A 21,697-nucleotide genomic window follows, 5' to 3' on the forward strand; every position below is an offset into this window, starting at 1 on the left:
GTCAGTGCTGGGGCAGAACCAAAGGAAGTTTCTCAGGAGATGGAGCAGGAAGGGAATAAACTTGGCAACTGAGCCCTGGTCCCCGAGACCGTCCCTACCTGTGCAGTGAGAGAGGAGCAGGAGGAGGAGAGGCGTCCAGGCCATGGTGCACACAGCCCCTGAGCCCACAGTGGGGCTGGGCTGCCCAGGCCTCCTTTTCTCCCCAAGCTCTGCCAGGGGAGGGGCTGTCCATGCAAATGTGTGTCCACCCAGGGGCTGCCCAGCCCCTCCCTGAGCCCTGGGGCTGGAGCTCAGCTCACACCCCAGAGTGAGGAGAATAAAGATTGATTTGGCCCTTGAAAGAGCCCTTAGATGAAGCACCTGCTGAGGAAACTCAAACATCTCTGTTCAGAGGACTCTGACTGGCCATAGAGGACATAGCTGCTGAGTAACCATCATTGAGCACAGGGTGGGTCTCCCCACAACCTCGCCCCACCCCCGCTCAGCTTTTTTCCATGAAGGGTCCTCACTGAGCAGATGAGTGGGGACTCCAGGGCATTCCCCACAGCACCCCCTGCTGGTCACAGAGAACACTCCTCCCCATGGCCCAAAGCCCTGAGAGTCCTCTTGATTTCTGTGTCTCTTTCTAGTCATACATCCATGGTCTAATTTCAAAAAAAAAAAAAAAAAACAAGAACGACCTCATTTTCTAGCCCTTCCAACTCTGGGTATTATCTGCAGAAAATAAAAACACTATTTTAAAAACATATCTGCAACCCCCATACTCAGGGCAGCATTATTACAATAACTAAGATATGAAAACCACCAAAGTACCCTTAAGGGGATGAACAGATAAGTAAAACGTAATTTATGAGCAATATACAATGCTATATAAATACTGTACACGGAATGATGTTCTCCCATGAAAAGGAATGGCATCTTGTCAATGAAACAACATGGATGGGCCTTGAGGACATGATGCTACAAAAAGTGAATCGGAGAGGAAGACAAAGAGCAAACGACCTCACTTACGCGTGAAACCCGAGGGAACAAAGCGGAACCAGACTGAGAAATGAGCTGAACTGTCGCAGCTGCAGAGAAGAGGTGGGAGGCTGCCAGAGGTGGGCGTGGGGGAGGGGAGACGGGTGAGGACGGGCCCAGGGTCCGACTGGCAGGGATACGGTACATGAGTCACGGGCTACAATTCCCCGCATGGTGACAGCAGTTAATAAAAGCATATTTGAAAGTCACAGCATCGAGAGAGCAGGTGTTAATATTACCGTCATAAGAAGAAAAAAAATGCAACCATGTATGGTAAAGGATATCAACTACACTTATTGTAATGATCATTTCTCAGTGTTTGCAAATATTGAATCGTTATGTTGACAACCTAGCAATAAAATATGAATCATACCTCAATAAAAAAACTTATTTCAGTAAAGCTTAAGAAAATGTTGGGTCACATCTGTTTTCTCAATCACTCAGAAATCCCTAATTCGCCGCAGCTGGCCTGCCCAGCCCTGCCCTTCTGTGTCTGTGGCCACCTTGGCCCTGACCAGACCTGTACGGGGGGCAGCCGCCAAGGGTGTAGGTGAGCGTGGGGCACAGACAGGTGGCCAAGGACTCCACGGAAGGTCAGGATGGACTTCACCTTCCTGCCCCAGGGCCAAGGGCCAGCTCCAAAATCATGGGCAGTGACCACAAATGTAGTGCTTTCCTTCCCACCCGTGGGGAGTGTGTCCTTCTGAGGAACAGCCACAACTCAGAACCCGCTCCCGTCTGCAGGGAGCGCATCCATCAGGTGCTGGTGCCGAGTCTGCCCCCAGCGGATTCTACGGCGCCTCTGAAGTCGTGTCTGGGGGGCTGAGGACCTGGGGCGCCACGCGGAAGGAGCACCTCTGGAAGTAAGAGTATCCCCTGTTGCTGGGAAGACCGGGCACACCGCTCAAACAGAAGACAGTGGGCCAGCCAGGCCGGGAGGAAGCTTCCAGAAAGCCTCAGAACAGACAGGCCCACAGGTTACCTCGTATCTCACTGTCAGTCTCTGGGCTCGATTTCACCAAAGCTCCTCTGAGTTGTTGTTGTTGTTGTTGTTGTTGTTAATGTTCTTACCTGTTGCCTGTTCTCATTACCGAGTCCTGGGTCACGGGCCCTGCCTCCAGGGTTTTAGAGCCCTTGTCCCCAGACCGAGGTGTCTGGGTCACCATTTCACAGTCACACTTTGATGCTTTCCTGTCTGTCATTCCCTCTCCTGCCCACAAGGGCAAAGATTAGACACAGTAAAGATAAACTCACTGTGACCTGTCATGCTTCTCTCCTCCCTCTTCCTTGTCAGTGCCTTACACTAAGTAGAAAACAAAAATAACTAAATAAATGGTAAGCCATGATAAATTTCCTTTAATTCATAATCTACCCTCTATGCATGGCAGTGGGGACCAAAATCAAGGTCGAGCATAAACTGAATCATTATTAAAATTAGTTAATAGATACAGGGGATTCTTGTCTTATTATCTATTTTGTGTGTTTGGGAACTTTTCCTTAGTTTTATTTAAAAAATTACATCAATAGTGACTTACAAAACACCAATGAACTGTGTTAACAAGATCTAAAAGGAGAGCATTCTCATCTTTCACAAATTGAAGGTAGATGATGATGATGGTGATGATGATGATGATGATGGTAACATGTGCAGGACTGAGTTGGCATCAATCCTGAAGGCAGCATCCCGGCTTCTCCGCACTCTCAGATCTTTAGCCCATGAGGCGCCCGCTCTGACCTGCCTAACCACTGCCGTCCCGCTCCTCCTGCTGGGGCGGGGCTGGGGGTCTACCCTGTGTCCAATAAAACAGGGGCACGGTGTGGACTGGGAACTCACATTACCTCCACCCAGCAGCTGCCTTTTGGGACTTCCCCATTTCGTGTCCATGTTCGAGTACACGGTGTGAGTATCTCTCTGCCTCCCCGTGCCAGCTCCCCTCCTCCCGCCTCCACCATTCACCTTCCTTTGCTTCAACTACAGCGGGTCCCTTCCAGCTCCCAAAACTGCGCCTGCTGCTCCCCAGCCTGCAGTACTGTCCTCTTGGCACCCACCTAGCATTTCAACAATGTCATTAATATTTTGGTTGGCAAAGAACAGCATATTTCTAATATATTTTTTCAGTTTCTTGGGTCCATTTTTCTTGCAACAATGAAAACAGAATTCATGGCATGGTCTCTTGCAGGGCACCATCCCCATGAGGTGCTGGTTCCTCCTTACCCCTGTGCCCACATTGATCTAATCAGGGGAAGATTGAGACACGCTGACCATAGGCTGAATGTGGAAAACCAGATACATCCAAGTGCAAACTTCCATTTTCAACAAGTGCCAGGAAGACATTGTGCAAACAAGGAGCAAGACATTCAGGAGAAATGGTTTTGGACCCACGGAGTCACCACAGGTTGTGTCAGTAACTCCCCTGCCATCTGTGGACGCTCGGCACCCTGACTGCCCTGCGAGTTCATATGCCGGGACTGTGATTTCGTATCCCCTGACCATGTTTGTGCCCAGGCTTTTCAAAGGGCAGATGGTGCCTTGGGACCTCTTCTCACACTGTAACTGTGTCAGCCACTACTACAGAGTCATAGGCAGCACTTCTCCAACCTTGTCCCCCAGGTATGCCCCCAAGAGGGTCAGGGCAGCTTTGTTGCCGAGGACGGGCCCTGAGGTCAAAGGTGGGGGTCTGAGTGTCCAGAATTGCTTCTTGTTTGTATCATAAATCAGTGAATGTCCTGGGTGCTTGGCCAGACCTCTGCTGGCACCGGTGTGAACAGTGACTGCTGGTAAATGCTCCAGTGCTAGAGCCACAGGTGAGAGTGACTGTCCCTCCTGGGGACATAGTCTGAGAGGGCTCCTGAGACTCACAGCCTGACCATTAAACCCTGAAATAAATAGAATCACGTGTCAGCAATGAAGAATAAAGGCAGAGGGATCCTTCCAAAGGCTGAAGCCTCCACAGACCTGGACAGAGGGTGAGGAGGGGGAGCAGGAGGAGAGGAATCCAGGTCATGGTGGACACTCTCCAAATCCCCTGGCCTCAGGCTGGGGCTGCTCTCTGGGTGTCCCTTTATCTCCTCCTCAGCTCCACTGGTGAAGGGTATTTTTGGTGGTTCCCTATACAGAAAATGAGCTCACAGCACCATCCCTACCTGGGTCCTGGGCCCAGTTTGTAGCTTCACCTGCAGGAGGAGGCTGGGGCTGCTCTGAGCTCTGAGTCGGTCACTTGGAGGAAGCACCTGCTGTCACCTCTAACTCGGGCCATGAGCATCAGCCCAAGGACAATTTAATCACAAACCTTGGAGTTGGTTTCAGCCACTGTAGCCCTGAGAAGACCCACAGCGCCCCCTGCTGACATTGTCTTCAGCATATTTATGATGAAGTGAATGATTTCCACCACCAATCTATAAACACATAGCAGAAAAATACATAAAATAACAAATAAGCATTCCATGTTCTTGCTCCCTCCAGACAGTTGTCTTTTTACATTATATCTACGGCATTTTCGGTTCTACATTTTCATCTGGTTTCTCTTTATGACTTTCCATCTACTGTGAGGTTCTCTCCTGTCCCCTCCCTGGCCTGTATCCTCACCCAGGACCTCGTATCTTAGACCCTGGTCCCAGAGATGCAGTTCTCCTTGGCCTGCCTGAGTGCAGGAGCCTCGGAGGGACAGGAATGTCTCTGGCCCGATTCCCGAAGAGCAGAGTCTGTGCTGTGGGGGACCGTCCAGTAGACACACTGTGCATCAGCAACGCTTCCAAGGAGAGTGTGTGTGCGTGCAGTTGACCTTTACAGGATTCAATCATCCTGAACAAGACTCTGAGAGAGCTGAGTTTTTTAAAAATAGTTCATTTCGCATTGTGTTTTCTTCATTTTGATTTGTCCCTCTACACCCTCTTTCACCTCCACCCACATTCACCCTGGGCAGGCCAAGGTTTTTGTCCCACTTCCCCCTCTGTGTGTGTCACTGTGAGAAGCACTGCTGTGCCTGATCGCACAGTAATAGTCGGCCTCATCCTCAGGCTGCAGCCCCGAGATGAGCAGGAGCCCTGCATTGGCCGAGGTGTCTTTGGATCCAGAGAAGCGGCTGGGGACCCCGGAGCCCTGGTGCTTGTCTGAGTCTGAGTAGTAGTTCAACAGATACCGGGTACGACTTCCTGGGATCTGCTGGAACCAGTTTATCCTGTATCCACCAACACTGATGTCACTTCTGAGGGTGCAGGTGAGTCTGGCTGTGGCTCCCAGAGATGCAGAGAGGGAGGGCGGCTGAGTCAGCACAGCCTGGGAGAGGGAACCTGCAGACACACAGACACTCATGGCTCCTGGGGTCGGCATAAAGTTTAAGCCACTTAGGGAGATAAGCCTTGGGAGCTGACATAGGATCGGTGGGTGACCCTGGGCATCTGAAGACTCACCGTACCTGTGCAGTGGGAGAGAAGCACGAGCAGGACAGGGGTCCAGGCCATGGTGCAGGCAGCTTCCTGGGGCCCCAGATGAGGTCTGAGGTGGGCCGGGCCTCTTTTATCTCCCCCGTTGGCTGGGAAGAGGAGGAGCTGTTCACTCTTATTTGTTTCCCCTGATGATGATCAACCTGTTCCACCCTCAAAACCAGACACCTCTGAGCCTAGCTGGTTGGACAGGGAGCTGATGTGTGAGACTGGGTTTCCCCCTGGGAGGGTCCAGGGTGGAAGCAGCTGCTGGGACCTTACCCAGACCAGTGAGCAGCAGGTTCTGCCCAGCCCAGTGGGGATGCAGCTGCAGGGTCCCGTCAATAACCATAGGCCCCGAGCCACAGCAGGAGGCACCCACTGTCGCGTCCCCCTGGACCCACAGCACCCCTGCTCTCACTGCTCAGAATTCATCTGGGGATGGAAATACCTGGTCACTGTCGGTCCACTGAAGTCCATGGGCACACCACGTGCTACCTCCCAGGTCTCTGATAGAAACAAACCACCTTTTCTAGTCATGGGTCTCCTGGAGAATGAGGGGAAGGAGACGTGGAAATAAGAACCACCTTCGCATGCGTCCAGAGCTCTAGGAGGGAGAGTGCAGAGGGCTCTGGGAGCCAATCTTTAGCTGCCAGTTCAACCAGGGCCCCAGGGAGGGGGTTGGGATCAGGGCTTAGACTGCACAGCGGGGTCGTCCTGGAGAACAAAGCATTTCGAGAAGACGGGCAGGTTTGTGAGACGGTGTACCTGGCTTGGCAAATACTCAGACATGTGGGAACGTGAGGCACTGAGGCAGAGCCTGCAGACTGAGCAACGCAGTGTAGGAGGGCAATGCACTGGCTGGGCGAGGGAGCACAGGGGATCCAGGTTGCAAAGAACCTTCTCTGTCCTAATGAATAATCGTCAAATATGCGTGACCTTTTAGGGAGGGGTATTTGACAAGCAACCAACAGCACATATGTAGTGTGCACCATTTCATAAACTTGACACTTATTATGTAAACCTGAGAAATCACCACCACTTTATCAAGAGAATGAGTGTACTTGTCAGCCTCACAAGCGGATCCATATTCTTTGAAATTCCTTTCTTTTCAGACCCATCTCCCCAGTTTCCAGGCCAGCACTGATTGGCATTTCCCCCACAAACATTCAATTTCTTATTTTACTGTTACATAAATTTGAAATAATATATTATGCCCTGTCTTTATATTTCATCTGGCATCTCAAAACTGAATCCACACTACATCATACATCCGTGTCTTTTCGTTGCTAACAGTGCCCAGTCTGTGGATGATGCACAGGGCCTTTCAACACCTGCCCACAGAGACATCAGGGTCATTTCCGGTTTGCGGAGACTGGAAGGACAGCTGCTCTGAGTGTTTGTTTGGCCCCAGGGTGAGCACGTGCAGTGTGTGCGCCTTGCTCTCTGGCACACCGCAGTGGGACGTGCTAGGAGGCACGTCTGTAACGTTTGAGGAAGTACCAGACCGTCTTGTAAAGCGATTCCATCACTCTTACTCCCACCAGCAGGAGCGGGACCTGTGCCACGTCCCGGCTCACACTCCCCACGGTTACTCGCAGGAACTTCAGACGCTCACAGGAGTGTAGTGTGGTCTCCTGTGGCTTCATCCGCACGTCACTGACGCCTTCTGAGGCTAAGCATTTCTCCCTGTGCTTGTTTGCCATCTTCATATTATACTCGGGGCAGCTTCTTTTGAAATAACCTTTCTCAGCACTAAGTGACCTACAGCAAAGTTTTTTTGTTTAAGTCAGATATATGACCTGCAAATGGTCTGTGGCTGAGGTGGCCATTCTGTCCACATTGCCTGTCAAAGAGCACAGTATTTACAACCTGGTAAAGCACAGTGGATTAGTCCCCGGTTTTTCTTCTGCTGTTCCAGCTCAGAAAGTTTTGCCAGCTTGAGATTTTGTGCACATTTCCTGGTGGAACTGTGTTTTCATCTTTAAATGTTAGCAGTTCTATTTCTAGCGCACACAGTGTTTTTCTCATTTACAGTGATAATGCGTCCCCTCCTTTACTCCTGGGTTACCACAGGAGCCGGGGTTTAACACATGTCTCTCCTGATCCACAGATGAAGAAGTCAAAGGAGCCAGTGAGAAGAAAGGAACGCTTGGGGACTTTATGTCCCAGAGGCCGCAGCTGCTGGGTTCCACCCCGGGCACGTGAACAGGGGCCCTGCTGGCCCCTGGGGGCAGGCACAGCTGCTCACACCTCAGCACCAGCTCCAGGACCATGGGGCTCCCCCAGAGTCCACGTCAACAGGGTCCCTGGGTATGAGCTCACTGGGTAAGAAGAGAAGGATTCTTGGAAGATGGCCCAAGGGGGCAGAGCCTGTCCAGGACGAGCTCCCACCCTGGGCTGAGGCCTGGACGCACGGATCCCTAAGTCACATCTCCTCTGGGCCTCTGCCCACCTCAGGCAGCTTCCTTATCCCTCTACATCTTCTGGACAGTTCTCTGCTGTCAGCAGGTGATGATACCTGTGATGGTTTACCTGGCTGTAAGCATGTTAGGGGGCTTCCTTGGACCCTCAGATCCAGAAAAGAGCCTCTCCGATTCAGGGAGGGGGGATGGGAGTGACAGCAGAGTCACAGACACAGACCGACATGGACAGGAGGGGCTGCGCTGGGAGCAAGGTGGCAGGTCTGTCTGGTTCCCAGGGACCTTGAAGAGGAGCAGGAGGAACTTCCCTCCTGGAAGGTTAGGGTTGGGAGGGCTCCAGGCCTCTTCACTGCATGGACCTCGCATACCTGACTCTAGGGGGCAGCAAAACACCAATTCCCCATCAACCCCACTGCATCCTGGCTGACCATCTTCAGATGCACAACATACAAAAGGACTGATTCTGAAGATTTTTACTTTAGGGAAGATCTGCAAGACTAGCAGCTCTGAGACAGCCGTGGCCATAACTGAGACATCTTTTGAACAAAAGCTGCCTTAATATTAGAACAGGCAAGCAAACAAAAATAAACCAACAGAAAAGTTTGCATGTGATGCTCCATATGAGTACACAGCCCTTTGTAACACTCTTCAATGGGAACTGAGACTCTGTAAGATACCCCAGCCCGCCCCTGGGAGGGTAAGTCACAGAGCTGAGCTGGGAGTTGCTCTGCAAAAAGGTTCTCATGCTGTCGTTTATAATGGGTGTTGGGAGAATCTGGGGATTTATGTCACAACTCATATCAGTGAGATTCTTGGCAAGTTCATGTATAACATTCCTATTAAAAGCCATATTTGTATCTTCTTGTAAAGTGCCTTTGAGTTAATAAAATAATAGTGTAACTGTAATAGTCAAACTCACTGTTACCGTCGTAGTTCTTGTTGCCTGGGAAGGAGCTGGTTACACAAATCTTATAAGAAACAAAATTCAGGTTCGATTCCCAGCCAGGGTACATTCCTGGCTTGCAGGCCATAACCCCCAGCAACCGCACATTGATGTTTCTCTCTTTCTCTATCTCCCTCCCTTCCCTCTCTAAAAGTAAATAAATAAAATATTTTTAAAAAAGCAAAATTGAGGCTACTGAAGTAATAGGAATTTTCAGTTGTCACCAATGTGATTGTGAATTCTAGCCATTTTGGGTTGTTGGGGCTTCTTTGTTTGTTTATTTGTTTTTTATTAGTAGAAACCAGAGTCCATACTTCTCAGTGACCAGCATGTTAGAGCTTAGCAACACAGTACATTCTAATGCAAAGTTGCCCATAGAAAAAGGCATTAAGCATTAGCAGGAGAGCTCTCCACAAAGCTTGTAAGATTGCCTTCATTTCACCTAATATGAGATGCTGCATGAAATTCTAAATGGGTCCCTGATGTTCTAACACTCACTGCACGGCTCCATGAAACAGTGCAGACCTGAGTGTGGAGGCGTGCCTAACCCTCCTCTTAGAAATCCAGAGGAGTGGTCACTTCAACACTTTGTGCAATTACATTAAATCATAATGCAATGTGTGTGTGTGTGTGTGTGTGTGTGTGTGTGTGTGTTCCTGCCCTACTTCCTGAAGCAGAAATCCTGAAACACTTGTAAATCCCTGGGTGGCACGAATGTCCCTTTACCCAACGTGGTGACTCTGGGTGGGCTCCTTGGTGGGGCTTGGTCACCATAGAGACCAACCCCGATCAGAAGGTTGGAATTTTCAGCTCCACTCCCAGTCTCTTAATGACAGAGGAGGACAGAGAGACCAGTTAATAATTAACCATGTCTATGATGTGAAAACCCCATACAATTCCCCAATGTCTGAGCTTGTGGAGCTTCTGGTTTGACCAAGGAATCCACAGCAGGAGGGTGACACATGCCAGCTTCACAGGGACCTTCCCAGACCTCATCACCCACACACCTCTTCATCTGCCTGTTCCACTCTGTCCTTTACCCCGCTCTCTAACAATGTGGTAGAGTAAGTGTTCCCCTGAGTTCCACGAGATGCTCTAGCAAACTAATCACACCCGAAGTCAGGATCCTGGGAACCTCCCGACGCAGCCAAATCCCACAGAAACTGGGGGCAGTCTGCAGACGTCCTGTTGGTGATTGGCATCTGAGTGGGGCCAGTCCTGGGGGACGCAGCCCTGACCTGTGCCTCTCACACGGGCTCCAGGCAGATAGTGTTACCATTGAGCTAAACTGCTGGGAATACAGCTGATATCTGAGAGAATCTCTTGTTGTGATGAAAAATTCCCTCACGTTTGGTGGCCATGAGCATCAGAAGTGAAGTTTTCTACGTGAGGAGTAAAGGAGATACAACTGAAGGATAAAACTGAGTTTTCGTAGTTTAAAAAATATCTCTTGTTGTTAATTTACTCCAGAAACTCTGGGTATGTGACCTCAGGCTCTGTTGTCTCCCGTGTGTGTTCCTGGGATGCCCTGGGCTGCCTTAGGTGACAGCCCTAGGTTGTGGGTTATGCTTTCCTCCTCAAGGACACGTGTTGCCACAGAGAAGCCTCCCCTGCAGGGGCCATCACTGAAAGGGAAGCTCAAAGCCAAATTCCATGGGCCCAGGGTTTTCTGTCTCACTTCCTCATCATCTGAGCCACTGTGAGTAACTGAAGCTGCTCCCACTGCCATGAGCTGTAGCACAGTAATAGTCGGCCTCGTCCTCAGGCTGCAGCCCAGAGATGGTCAGGAGCCCTGCATTGGCCGAGGTGTCTTTAGATCCAGAGAAGCGGCTCGGGACCCCAGAGCCCTGGTGCTTGTGTGAGTCTGTGTGGTAGGACAACAGATACTGGAGGGGGCTCCCTGGCTTCTGCTGGAACCAGTATATGTAGTAGCAGCCAACGTTAAAGCCACTGCTGAGGGTGCAAGTGAGTCTGACTGATGCTCCCAGAAACACAGATAGGGAGGGTGGCTGAGTCAGCACAGGCTTGGAGAGGGAATCTGTAAACACAGACATTCATAAGGAATGTGAGAAGAACCATTATAAAATTTTTTTGAGCAGGAAGAGACAAAGTCAAATTAGGGAAATCTTTTGTTGTTAACGACCGGTCCCTACCTGTGCAGTGAGAGAAGAGCACAAGGAGGAGAGGGGTCCAGTGCGCACCTCCCCTGAGCCCACAGTGGGGCTGGGCCACCCAGGCCTCCCTTTATTTCCCCCCCTCTGCCAGGGGAGGGGCAGTCCATGCAAATGGGTGTCCATCCAGGGAATGCCCAGCCCCTCCCTAAGCCCTGGTGCTGGAGCTCAGCTCATACCCCAGACAGAGGGGGATGGAGGTTGGCTTCACCCCTTGAAAATTACAGGGATCAGACAAGATGGGGTGCATCCAGGGTATGACGGCCTTACAGAGTATATCTGAATGAACCTCAAACACTAATTTAAAGAACCTAAGCACCCCTATGTTCATTGCCCCATTACTTACACTCACCAAGATATGGAAGCAGCCTAGGTGTCCATCAGTAGATGAGTGGATAAAACAGCTATGGGACAGTTACACAATGGAATACTGCTCCGCTATAAAAAAAGAAAATTTTACCTTTTATAACAGTATGGATGGACCTGGAGAATATTATAATAAGCCAGTCAGAGAAAGGCAAATACCATATGATTTCACTCACATGTGGAATCCAATGAACAAACTGAACTCACAAGGAAAACAGAGACGCTCTCTGAGATAGAGACCAGGGTGACAGCTAAGGGGGGAGGGTCAGAGTAGAGGGACTGAGCAAAAAGAAGAAAGGACTCATGGACATGGACAACAGTAGGGTGATTTGTGAGGGGAGGGGTGATTAAGGGGGACTAAATGGTAATGGGAAAATATCATTAAAGAAAGAAAAAGCCTGGGGAGGAAGCACCTGATGATAGAACACAAAGGTCTTTGCTCAGAGGATCTGCCAGGCCAGAGAGGACCCATCTGCAGAGTAACAATCAGTGAATTCCGGTCCCTCCCCCAGCCCCAGGCTCCGCTGAGTCAAGGGTCCTAGCTGAGCAGCTGTGTAGGGGCCACAGGACAGTCCCACACCACCCCCTGCTGGTTGCAGCCCACACTCCTCACATTGGCCTGAAACCCCAAGAGCCCTGCTGGTCTCTGCAGCTCAGCAGGTTGCACATGGTTCCTTGGGCTTCATTCCTAAAACCAGAACGACTTTATGATCCAGAATTCCACTTGTGGGTATTTATCTGAAGAAAACTAAAACATCTCCAAGAGACATATGCAGCCCCAGGTCCATGACAGCATTGTTATTCAACAGCCAACATATGGAAATCACCTAAGTATCTGTTCATGGATGAATGGTTAAAGATCATGTCCTACATAATATATTATGTTAAATCAGTGTACAAATGAAACTTTGAGAGAAATGGAATCTTGTCATCTGAGACAACATGAATAAATCTTGGGGACATTATGCTTCACAAAGTAAGTCAAACAGCAAGACAGATACCGCGATCTCACTTTTGTGTGTAATCTGATCAACAAAAAAACCCTTAATAAACCAAAGATACAGAGAACAAATAGGTGGTTGTCAGATGCTGAGGTAGGGTGGGACAGAAATGAGTGAAGAAGTTCAAAGGTATAAATTTGCAGTTATAGCATAAATCAGGGCCTGGCCAGGTAGCTCAGTCAGTTAGTTGTGTCGCGATGAGGCAAGGTTGTGTGTTTGGCCTGTGCTCAGGGCACATACAGGAAGCAACCAATGAATGTGCAAACAAGTGGAACAGCAACATCCACATCTGTGTGTGCCTCTCTCACTGTCTCTCTCCTCTTTCTCCCTGTCTCTCCTCCGCCCCTTTCCTCTCTCTCTCTCCAAAGTCATTTCTCCACAGAAGCCATCGTTATTTGTTTCAGAGTGTTTGTAAAAGCGAATGTGTGGGAAAAGGCAGACTCATCCCATTGGTCAATACCATGTGCAATTCCACTCAATGGACAGGACAATAAAATATTTAGAGTAAACTAGTGCAGGAACAAGCACATTTGTAAATATTTCCAACTGCAATCGTACATGCCCATGAACCAAACCTGAGTTCATTCTTGTATCTGCAACTCTGACACGTCACTGCCGGGAGCATCACACCTCCTCCCCCTGGTGACAAATGTCAATTCCATTACTGGAGTGAGGAGTCTGGCTCCTACCTGTGCTCACCCACTCACGTGATTATGTAACAACCGTGCACAGCACAGTCACACCCGCACTGTTACTTGTATCTCCTTGGGAATGCACTTTATCACCTGGGGCAGAGTTTATGGGCAGTTTCCTTTGCTGGTAGTGTGACAGCTGCCCTCACTGTCATAGGTACTTTGGTCAGTCACTTTCCACCCCACCCTTCCCCGCAGGGCAGTGGCTCACGCCTTCACAGTGCAAACTGATGGGCTCCTGTCACCTTCCGAATTCCACCATGGGACCCTCAGCCTCCTAACCTGCATGTCATGTGCACATGTTATGGTCTGTCATGGTGCTTTACAGTTTTCAATGCATTTCACAAGGTCGGAGTGCCACTTAGGTGCCATTACATTATCATGTAGAATAATTCAGTTGCTCCTTCTTTGTTTTCACACAGTCAAATTTACAACAGATGTTCCCACGCTCCCTAGAGTTTTCCCTCTTCCAAAATGTGACATCATTAGAATCATGTTAAAAATGACATCACCTTTTAAAAGAAGCCCCTTCTTGGAGGACCTCACTGCTGCTCGCGGCTTGGGGTGAGCCCACACACAGCTGTAATACACACCCATGCACGGCCTGTCGGTTGCTCTCAGGGTGGGGAGACTGTTGATAAAGATACGTTAAACTTTCACATGCAGGTGTTGCTGTGAACAGAAATTCTGATTTATTTTAATATTTCACTCTATTTACTGTAACTTTTTTAATTCAGACATAATTGATATACAATCTTATATTAGTTTCACCTGCACAACATCATCATTCTATATTGATAAATACTGTAAATTCATCAACAAAATGAGTCTACTTAACTTCCATCACTACACATGGTAACAATGTTTATTATTTCTTGTCCTGCGAATGTCCACAGCATCCCTGCCCTAGTCCCCCGTGCTGTCCACAATGTCCCCAGACCATTCATTTCACAACTGGGAGTTGGTCCATTTCACTGCCTTTACCCACATTGGCCACCCCCTTGATCCCAGACCTCTGGAAACCACCATCTGTTATAATTTTATACTTGTCAATGGTCATATTTTATACGGAAATCAGAAGACAAAACTGCAAGTCAGCAGTGAGTACACTGAAGGACATTAGAATGTGAGATGCAGACAGCTGACTCATCCCTCACGCACAGCGCACACAGTGTTCAGGCTCCAAGGTAGGTTCAAGAGTCCAACACAATGTTACATTTTTGTTACCATTACACAAAATAATAAATACAAACCAGTCTAAAAGTCAACTGTCCCCAGCTGGAGGGAGTTGGCCTTTCAATTTTGTTTGGGCCTTTAGCCTGGGAAAGTGCTACTGTGAGTGACATTAAAGACAGAAGGGAGAGAAGCAACTTTCCCTCCCAGAGTCCCTGGGGGAACCTGGGCCCAGGACAGCAGCCAGAGAATGAGCAGAAGGCACAGGGCACAGGCTCAAGATGAGCAGCAGCAGCTGCAGTGTTCACCCAGCTCCCAGATGACACAGGGGTTCTTGTCTCACTTCCCCACAGGCCTGCAGCACTGTGCGAGCATCGAGATTCTCATCATAGGTCTGGCAGTAATAATCGGCCTCGTCCTCAGCCTGGAGCCCAGTGATGGTCAGGGTGGCTGAGCTGCCAGACTTGGAGCCAGAGAATCGATCAGGGACTCCAGACTCACCATTGCTATCACCATATATGAAAAGTTTGGGGGCCTTTCCTGGGAGCTGTTGGTACCAGTTCACACTGTTACCACCCCCGATGTCGGAGCTGCTTCCAGTGCAGGAGATGGTGACGGTCTGTCCTGGGTTCCCCGACACTGAGGGCGGCTGAGTCAGCACAGCCTGGGCCCAGGACCCTGGAGGAGGGAGACACACAGAGATGGTGATTCTGGCTCCAGAGACAGGAGCAGGAAGAAGACCCCCCCACGGGGGTCCTCCCAAGGTCTCCTCCCCTCTCCTCTTATCCAGTCACCTGTGCAGTGAGCCAGGAGGGTGAGCAGGAGAGGGGACCAGGCCATGGTGGAGACCATCCCTGAGACCTGTCTTCTGTGGCCCCACAGCTAAAGCAGAGCGTCCCCAAACCTCTCCCTTCCCCTCTTCATACTCTGAGAGAGGGAGGGCCCACTCATGCAAATGACACCCCCCTAGTTTCTGTTCCCTCACTGGGCCCTCTGTCAGGCATTTCAGGGGGATTAGGAGTGAGCCTGTGTGAGACACAGGGCGTGGCAAGGTCACAGCTGTACCCTGAGCAGGGGGCACCAGGCAGTGCTAAGTCACAGGTCCCAGCTCTGATGACCCCAGACCTGCAGGAACAATCCCTGAGCGCCCCCTGGTGCCCAGACCTAGACACACCACTGTGTGACATGCTGGCTGACACCCATCACACACAGATCCTACCTCCCCACAGTCCTGCTCACTGACCTGCTCCCTTAGTGGTGGTCCCAGTGCCCCTCTATGGGGGATCCCCGTCACTCAAGGACACTTTCCTGTCCTTCTCAGATTCCTCAGGGTGAATTGGTCCACATGTCCCTCGGCTAGTCCTTGGTCAGCACCGTGCTGCTGCTTTCCCTCAGGTCGTCCTCCCTGGAGCAGTGACTGCCCCATGGCGGCGTGAGCCCTGTTGTCAGGACAGTTTTATATTTTACTGTGATTCCTCCCTTGTTAGAAATTAATCTGTCTTTCTCCAAGACACAAAAATAGTCTTTCAATATATTTTCTCTCTTTCAGCAGACAATAAGTATATTTTATGCATATAAGTTTAACCATGCTTTACCTAGTAAGTGGGAACTTCATTGTTTCATACATTGAATAAGTAATTCCCATGGTCCCGTGTATATTGGAATGAGAGCAGACATCTGATTTTTGAATCAGGTTCTCTGACCCCAGCTTCCTGGACCCAGAAGGGGACAGTGACAGTGACAGTACCACCTGTGACCAGGACCTTGTGGGTGGGGATCCTCAGACATGACTTCAAGGTCACCAGGGGAAACAACTTTGGAAAGAAAACCAGAAGGGGATGCATCATGGATTGTGGGGCCCTGAGGCCGAGGTGCTGGTCCTCTGGGACTGTCCTCACCTGAGGGAGGGGCAGGGGAAGCAGAGGCGCCCAGGGGATGTGGGCAGGGCCACCATTGCCACTTGAAAACCCGCTTTCCCCGTGTGAGTCCTGCTGGGAAAGGAGGCCATACTGCAGACTTTCTGCTGCCTCCTCACTTTCCCAGGAATATGTCATTTCAGACCGCTCCTCACAGATGGGAGGGGGTGTGGCTCTCCTCAGAACTCAGCTTTTGGGGAACATTAAAAATGTCAGGGGTCAGAGCTGCTCATTGGTGAGACTGGAACCACCTCGCCCGTTTCCCACGTCAATCTCCAGTGTCCACACACCAGACCCAACTGACCGATGATGAGGGCGGAAGGCAGAGTGACCCACGTGGTGGAACCAGTTGGGGAAACTGTTTTTGTTCTCCGATGGCTACCCAGGCCTGCCAGCCCTGTGTCAGCCTGTGACTGACCCAGTTCCTACCCCAGGGACAGGCTTCACCTTCCCAGGATGAGTGAGACAGTCCCCGCCCTGAGCACAGTGAAGGTGTCAGGGTGCTGCTGTGAGGGATCTCGTGCAGGCCAGGGCTCCCGGTCTGTTGGTACCAGGGTCCCGCTGTCCTCACGGGGCAGGCTGCTATGGGGTCAGATGCCTGGTAATGCCTAGGGGTTTCCCCTCCCAGGACAAAATCAGCCTGGTGACACCGGGGTCACTTAAACCTCAGAGAGTTCAAAAACTAGTGATAACCCACTTGTCTTCCGGAAAACAAACCTCCCTGAGTCACCACTGAACGAGCAGGGAATTGTGGGTAAAGTCTCCATCCAGGGCTCACCTTGGGACTCAGCCACACTCACTTGCCTGTGACCTTCACCAAGGAGGTGCATCTACTCCCCTCCCACCCAGTTTCAAGGACCACCCTCTCCCCACATCCCATCCTTCACTTCCTCCCTCTGAAACCTGAAAACCAGACTGTCCTTCTCCCGCTCCCCTGCTCTGTCTCAGACCTGCACCAGGCTCATGTCTCACCAAACCACCGCCTCCTCCTGCTCACGGAACTGACTCTCATCCCCTCCCATCCTCCGCTGTGCTGCGGCTGGAACTCGGACACTTAATCAGATTCTCTGTCTTCTCAGTCACATCCTCTAGTGCTCCTCGCCCCTACCTGAGCCCAGCACACACCAGGTATCCACCTTGTGGTGAATTATATGGGCCCAGGAACACTCAACCATCTGGAGTCAGACACAGCTGACCTCCGTGTGTGTCCCTGGTGCTGTCCTGACCAGTCACAGATTCTCCTGGGCAGCCTGCGTCTGGCATCAGGAACTATCTGCTGGGTGACAGGCCATCAGATGACACGTTGTTTTCTAAGACAGACTTTGGAGGTGTACATTGAGACAGTGGGCTACAGGTCCTAGACTATGTTCCCTGATATGAATATGAAACACTAGATTCCACTGAAATAAATAAACAATGAGGGATCTGTAAAAACCACACTGTGGTGGGGAAAGTCTTTGTCCCAGTGTGCAAAAGGCAGGAGAGCATTTCCCATGTAGGCCTTTCCCTAAGCTGGTCCTGGCAGGACCTGCCCCACAGTGCCCCCTGCTGGTCTCTGATCCAGGGCCCACCAGGGCCCACCAGCCCCCAGACCACAGCCCGCACTCCTGCAGGGCACCCTGATTTGGCCCTGGGGCCTTTTGGATGTGACTTCCCACAGCATGAGAATGAGTAGGCTTCTCCGTGGAGTTGGGAACTAAGACGTTATTGTCTCCTGACAACCAGTGACTTCCAGGCCGCTCCATGCAGGACACATTCACTGTGTTTATGTTGCCAGACATTTCAGGTTTTCTTCACATGTGCTCGGGCTTCTTCTGCTTGCCTGGTGCCATTTCACATAGAAGAATTTCTTAATCCCAGTTCAAGGCCCGAAACCTTCACTGCACTCTGCCGGTTTGTGCTGACACAATGTCTGTGTGAATGAGGGGACATCGTGTCGTTGGTGTGTGTTGGAGACGCTGCTGTTCGACCCCACCCCCACTGCCCAGGTACCTACGGGTTGTGTCCCTCTCGGCCGCCACAGTCCACACTGTCAGAGAGGACGTGTCCTGTCTTCCTTCTTCCCACTCGGGCCTGCCATGTCCCCTTCAGCACAATTCTGATGATTTATTCCTTGCTTTTTTGAATATATTATATATTTATGATTCTTTTGCCTTTCCCCCTCTTATCTAATCTTAAAATTATTTTCAGTGTAAAGCCTGAAAAATTAGTCACTACTATAAACAACTTTTTTGTGTGTATATTGTTTTCCCTTTTTCAACCCATTCCACATTGAGTCCTAATGAACTTTTTTGAAAATGGCTCCAAATTTGAACTTGAAGAGAAAACGGAGTTTTCTTGATATTTTCATGTAATTTTCATAAATGGTGGTATTGAGTGTTGTGTCATAGGCTCTAGACTTGAATGAACTCAAATGTTTTTAAAAACTTTTAAATAATTAGGATTCGTGTTATTCAACTGGGTATTGTGTATAAGTTATGAGCCTGAGAGCCAGGGCCTTAAAGGGACAGGACTCCCTCCTGTACCTGGGAACCCAGAAGTTCCTCAAGGATCTGACCTCAGGAGAAAGTGGACACTCTGCTGTGTGCAGATGTCAGAACTCAAGGAATGATCAGCACATCCTGGGCCAGGCTCAGGGGACAGGTAGGGGACTGGGCTTCAGGGGACCTGAAGCTCGTGGCTCTCACAAGAGGGGATTCTCTCTGTCATTCCCAGTCAACGTGAGGGTGGTATATTGTAGCTTCTGGTGACAAAGAAATTGTTCTTTTCATTGCACGAGCAGGAAGAACAGGAGGGAATTTTGTGGCATTCCTAAAGTAGGTTTGACTCAGAAGCATCAGTCCCTGCAGCTTCACTAGCACAGGGACAGAGAATGCAAACCTCAGCTGGTGCTGTCCACAAGTAGGGACAGATGTTTGGAGTTGTAATCAGGGGAATGGAGGGCAGATGTTCTAGCACTTCCCATGGACTGCATGTTCCTGTGTCAGTCGGTTGTCCTCAGCACCTTTGACCGTGACCTCCAGCCTCGTTCTCCATCAGGCTGCAGCCCTGTGTGACCACGGAGGGTGTGTGCACTGACCTGACTCTGGAGAGCCGGGGTGGAACTCAAGTGCGTCCACCATGCCTCCGAGGTCACACACTTAAGGGCTCTGCCTGGAGGTCTCAACCGGCATCAGACATGCCCACAGTGCCTGTGCTTCTCCCCTGGTGAGAGCGTCCACAGGACCTTCCTGGGTGGAGTCTCCTTGTGCACACCCCAGGGAGGCTGTGCTTCCTGATGCTGCAAAGTGCCCCTGGGAACTTGTGTTGGTTAAAAGCTACAATGGGACAGGAGAGGGAAGGACAGTCCAGGTCTCGTGGACTCAGGAAACACCCGTCACGTAAATTCTTATGGATTCTGAGAGATCCATGAGATTCTGAGCTGTAGAACAGTCACATCCAGGGATCTACCTCACCCACCTTCTCTGGAGGAGAATCACAGTTTTCCCAACAATGCTGGGGCCTCGCCTTCATCCTCTCACATCCCACACGGGGGTTTCATGTCCTCAGGCCCTCGATCTGCACACCTATTCTTGCATGATGCCCTTCTCCCTGACATCACAACCCAGGTGCCGGCTTTAGAACCAGGCTCTGTGCCTGGAATATTCCCAGACTTCGGTCTTTACACTATACCTGAAGTGCCTTGTCTCAGGGACCAGGGTGCCTCAGGTCCCTGGAAGGGATGGGCAGGCTCTGCTGTGACCCCTTGATTGGACTCCTTAACCTCAGACCAACTTCTTATACTGCCCAGGCTTCCTTTCCTTCCCACCTTCTGCCACAGGATGGGCCATCCAGGCAAATGTGTGTAGAACCAGCGACTGCCCAGCCCCTCCCTGACCCCTCCTGTGAGCCCAGAGCTCAGCTCACACCGAAGACTGAGGGGGATGGAGGATGGCTTCACCCCTGGGAGAGCCCTGGGAGGAAGCACCTGTTGAGACCACACAAAGATTTCTCCTCAGGGGACTCTGCCCAGTCGCAGAGGACACAGATGCTGACTCCCCAGCAGTGAGCACAGCGTCCAGTCTGAAAACCTGGGCCCCACTGAGTGAACGGTCCTCCCTGAGCAGCTGTGCAGCAGGGACCACTGCAAAGTCCCACAGCGCCCCCTGGTGTTGGCAGGGCACACATCTCTCTTTGTTCCCTAAAGGCCTTGGAGCCCAGGTGGTCCCTGAAGCTCGACAGGTCACTGACTGCATCCCCATGCCTATGGCAGGACTCCCCGATACTATGATTCTTATCTACTGTGTATAGTCCCAGTCCAGCTTCTCACTTCACAGTGGAGGCCCTGCCTATGCCTCATTCCTGACTGCTAAGATACACATGCCTCTCAAATTCCAGTCTTCCTCAAAGTTGTGCACACAGTATGTCCGCAGTCCCTACACCTTCCCGTCCCACTGCTGCTGGCTACAGGCAGGTTCCCATCTACACTATCTGGGACCACGCAGGTTCCCCCTCTGCAGTCTCTTGTTTATCCTCACTTTGTCCCTGGGCATCTGAAGACTCAGCGTACCTGTGCAGTGGGAGAGAAGCACGAGCAGGAGAGGGGTCCAGGCCATGGTGCAGGCAGCTTCCTGTGGCCCCAAATGAGGTCTGAGGTGGGCCGGGCCCCTTTTATCTCCCCCATTGGCTGGGAAGAGGAGGAGCTGTTCACTCTTATTTGTTCCCCCCAATGATGATGAACCTTTTCCACCCTGAGAACCAGCCAAGTGAGAGCCTAGCTGGTTGGACAGGGAGCTGGTGGGTGAGACTGGGTTTGCCCGCTGGGAGGGTCCAGGGTGGAAACAGCTACTGGGACCTTACACAGACCAGTGAGCAGGAGGCTCTGCCCAGCCCAGTGGGGATGCAGCTGCAGGGTCCCCATCAGTAACCACAGGCCCCAAGCCACAGCGGGAGGCACCCAGTGCCTGGTCCTGGTGGACCCACAGCACCCCTGCTCTCACTGCTCAGAATTCATCTGTGGATAGAAACACCTGGTCACTGTCGGTCCGCAGACGTCCCTGGGCACACTACGTGCTGTGCCCCAGGTCTCTGATAGAAACAAACCACCTTTTCCAGTGATGGGTCTTGGGGTATGAGGGGAAGGAGACATGGAAATAAGAACCACCTTCGCATGCGTCCAGAGCTCTAGGAGGGAGAGAGCAGAGGGCTCTCAGGAGGCACCCCTGAGCTGCCATTTCAACCAGGGCCCCAGGGAGGGGGCTGGGATCAGGGCTTAGACTGCACAGTGGGGTCATCCTGGAGAAAAAAGAATTTCGAAAAGACGGGCAGGTTTGTGAGACGGTGTACCAGGCTTGGCAAATACTCAGACTCGTGAGAACGTGAGGCACTGAGGCAAAGCCTGCAGACTGAGCATCGCAGTGTCGGAGGGCAACGCACTGGCTGGACGAGGGAGCACAGGGTATCCAGGTGGCTAAGAACCTTCTCTGACCTAGTGAATAATCGTCAAATATGCACGACCACTTAGGGAGGTGCATTTGACAGGGAACCAACTGTACATACAGTGCGCACCATTTCATAAGGTTGGCATTTAT

General features: G+C 51.0%; 3 gene segments (V, D, J or C); 1 reads left to right on the forward strand and 2 right to left on the reverse strand.

Annotated features, from left to right (window-relative positions):
* Positions 1-5,522, reverse strand: part of LOC114509492 — a 12,823-nt gene extending 7,301 nt beyond the window's left edge. Inside the window, 2 exon segments of the V gene segment in view lie at positions 4,996-5,310; positions 5,436-5,522. Of these exon segments, the coding sequence occupies positions 4,996-5,310; positions 5,436-5,481 (361 nt within the window).
* The window catches only part of LOC114509505, a 167,431-nt gene that overhangs the window by 34,903 nt on the left and 110,831 nt on the right, over positions 1-21,697 (forward strand).
* Positions 14,501-15,117, reverse strand: LOC114509493. The segment is given in 2 exon segments: positions 14,501-14,889; positions 15,006-15,117. Coding segments are annotated over 2 exon segments (432 nt in total).

Source organism: Phyllostomus discolor, chromosome 13, assembly GCF_004126475.2.
Source record: "Phyllostomus discolor isolate MPI-MPIP mPhyDis1 chromosome 13, mPhyDis1.pri.v3, whole genome shotgun sequence".
Lineage (NCBI taxonomy): Eukaryota > Metazoa > Chordata > Mammalia > Chiroptera > Phyllostomidae > Phyllostomus > Phyllostomus discolor.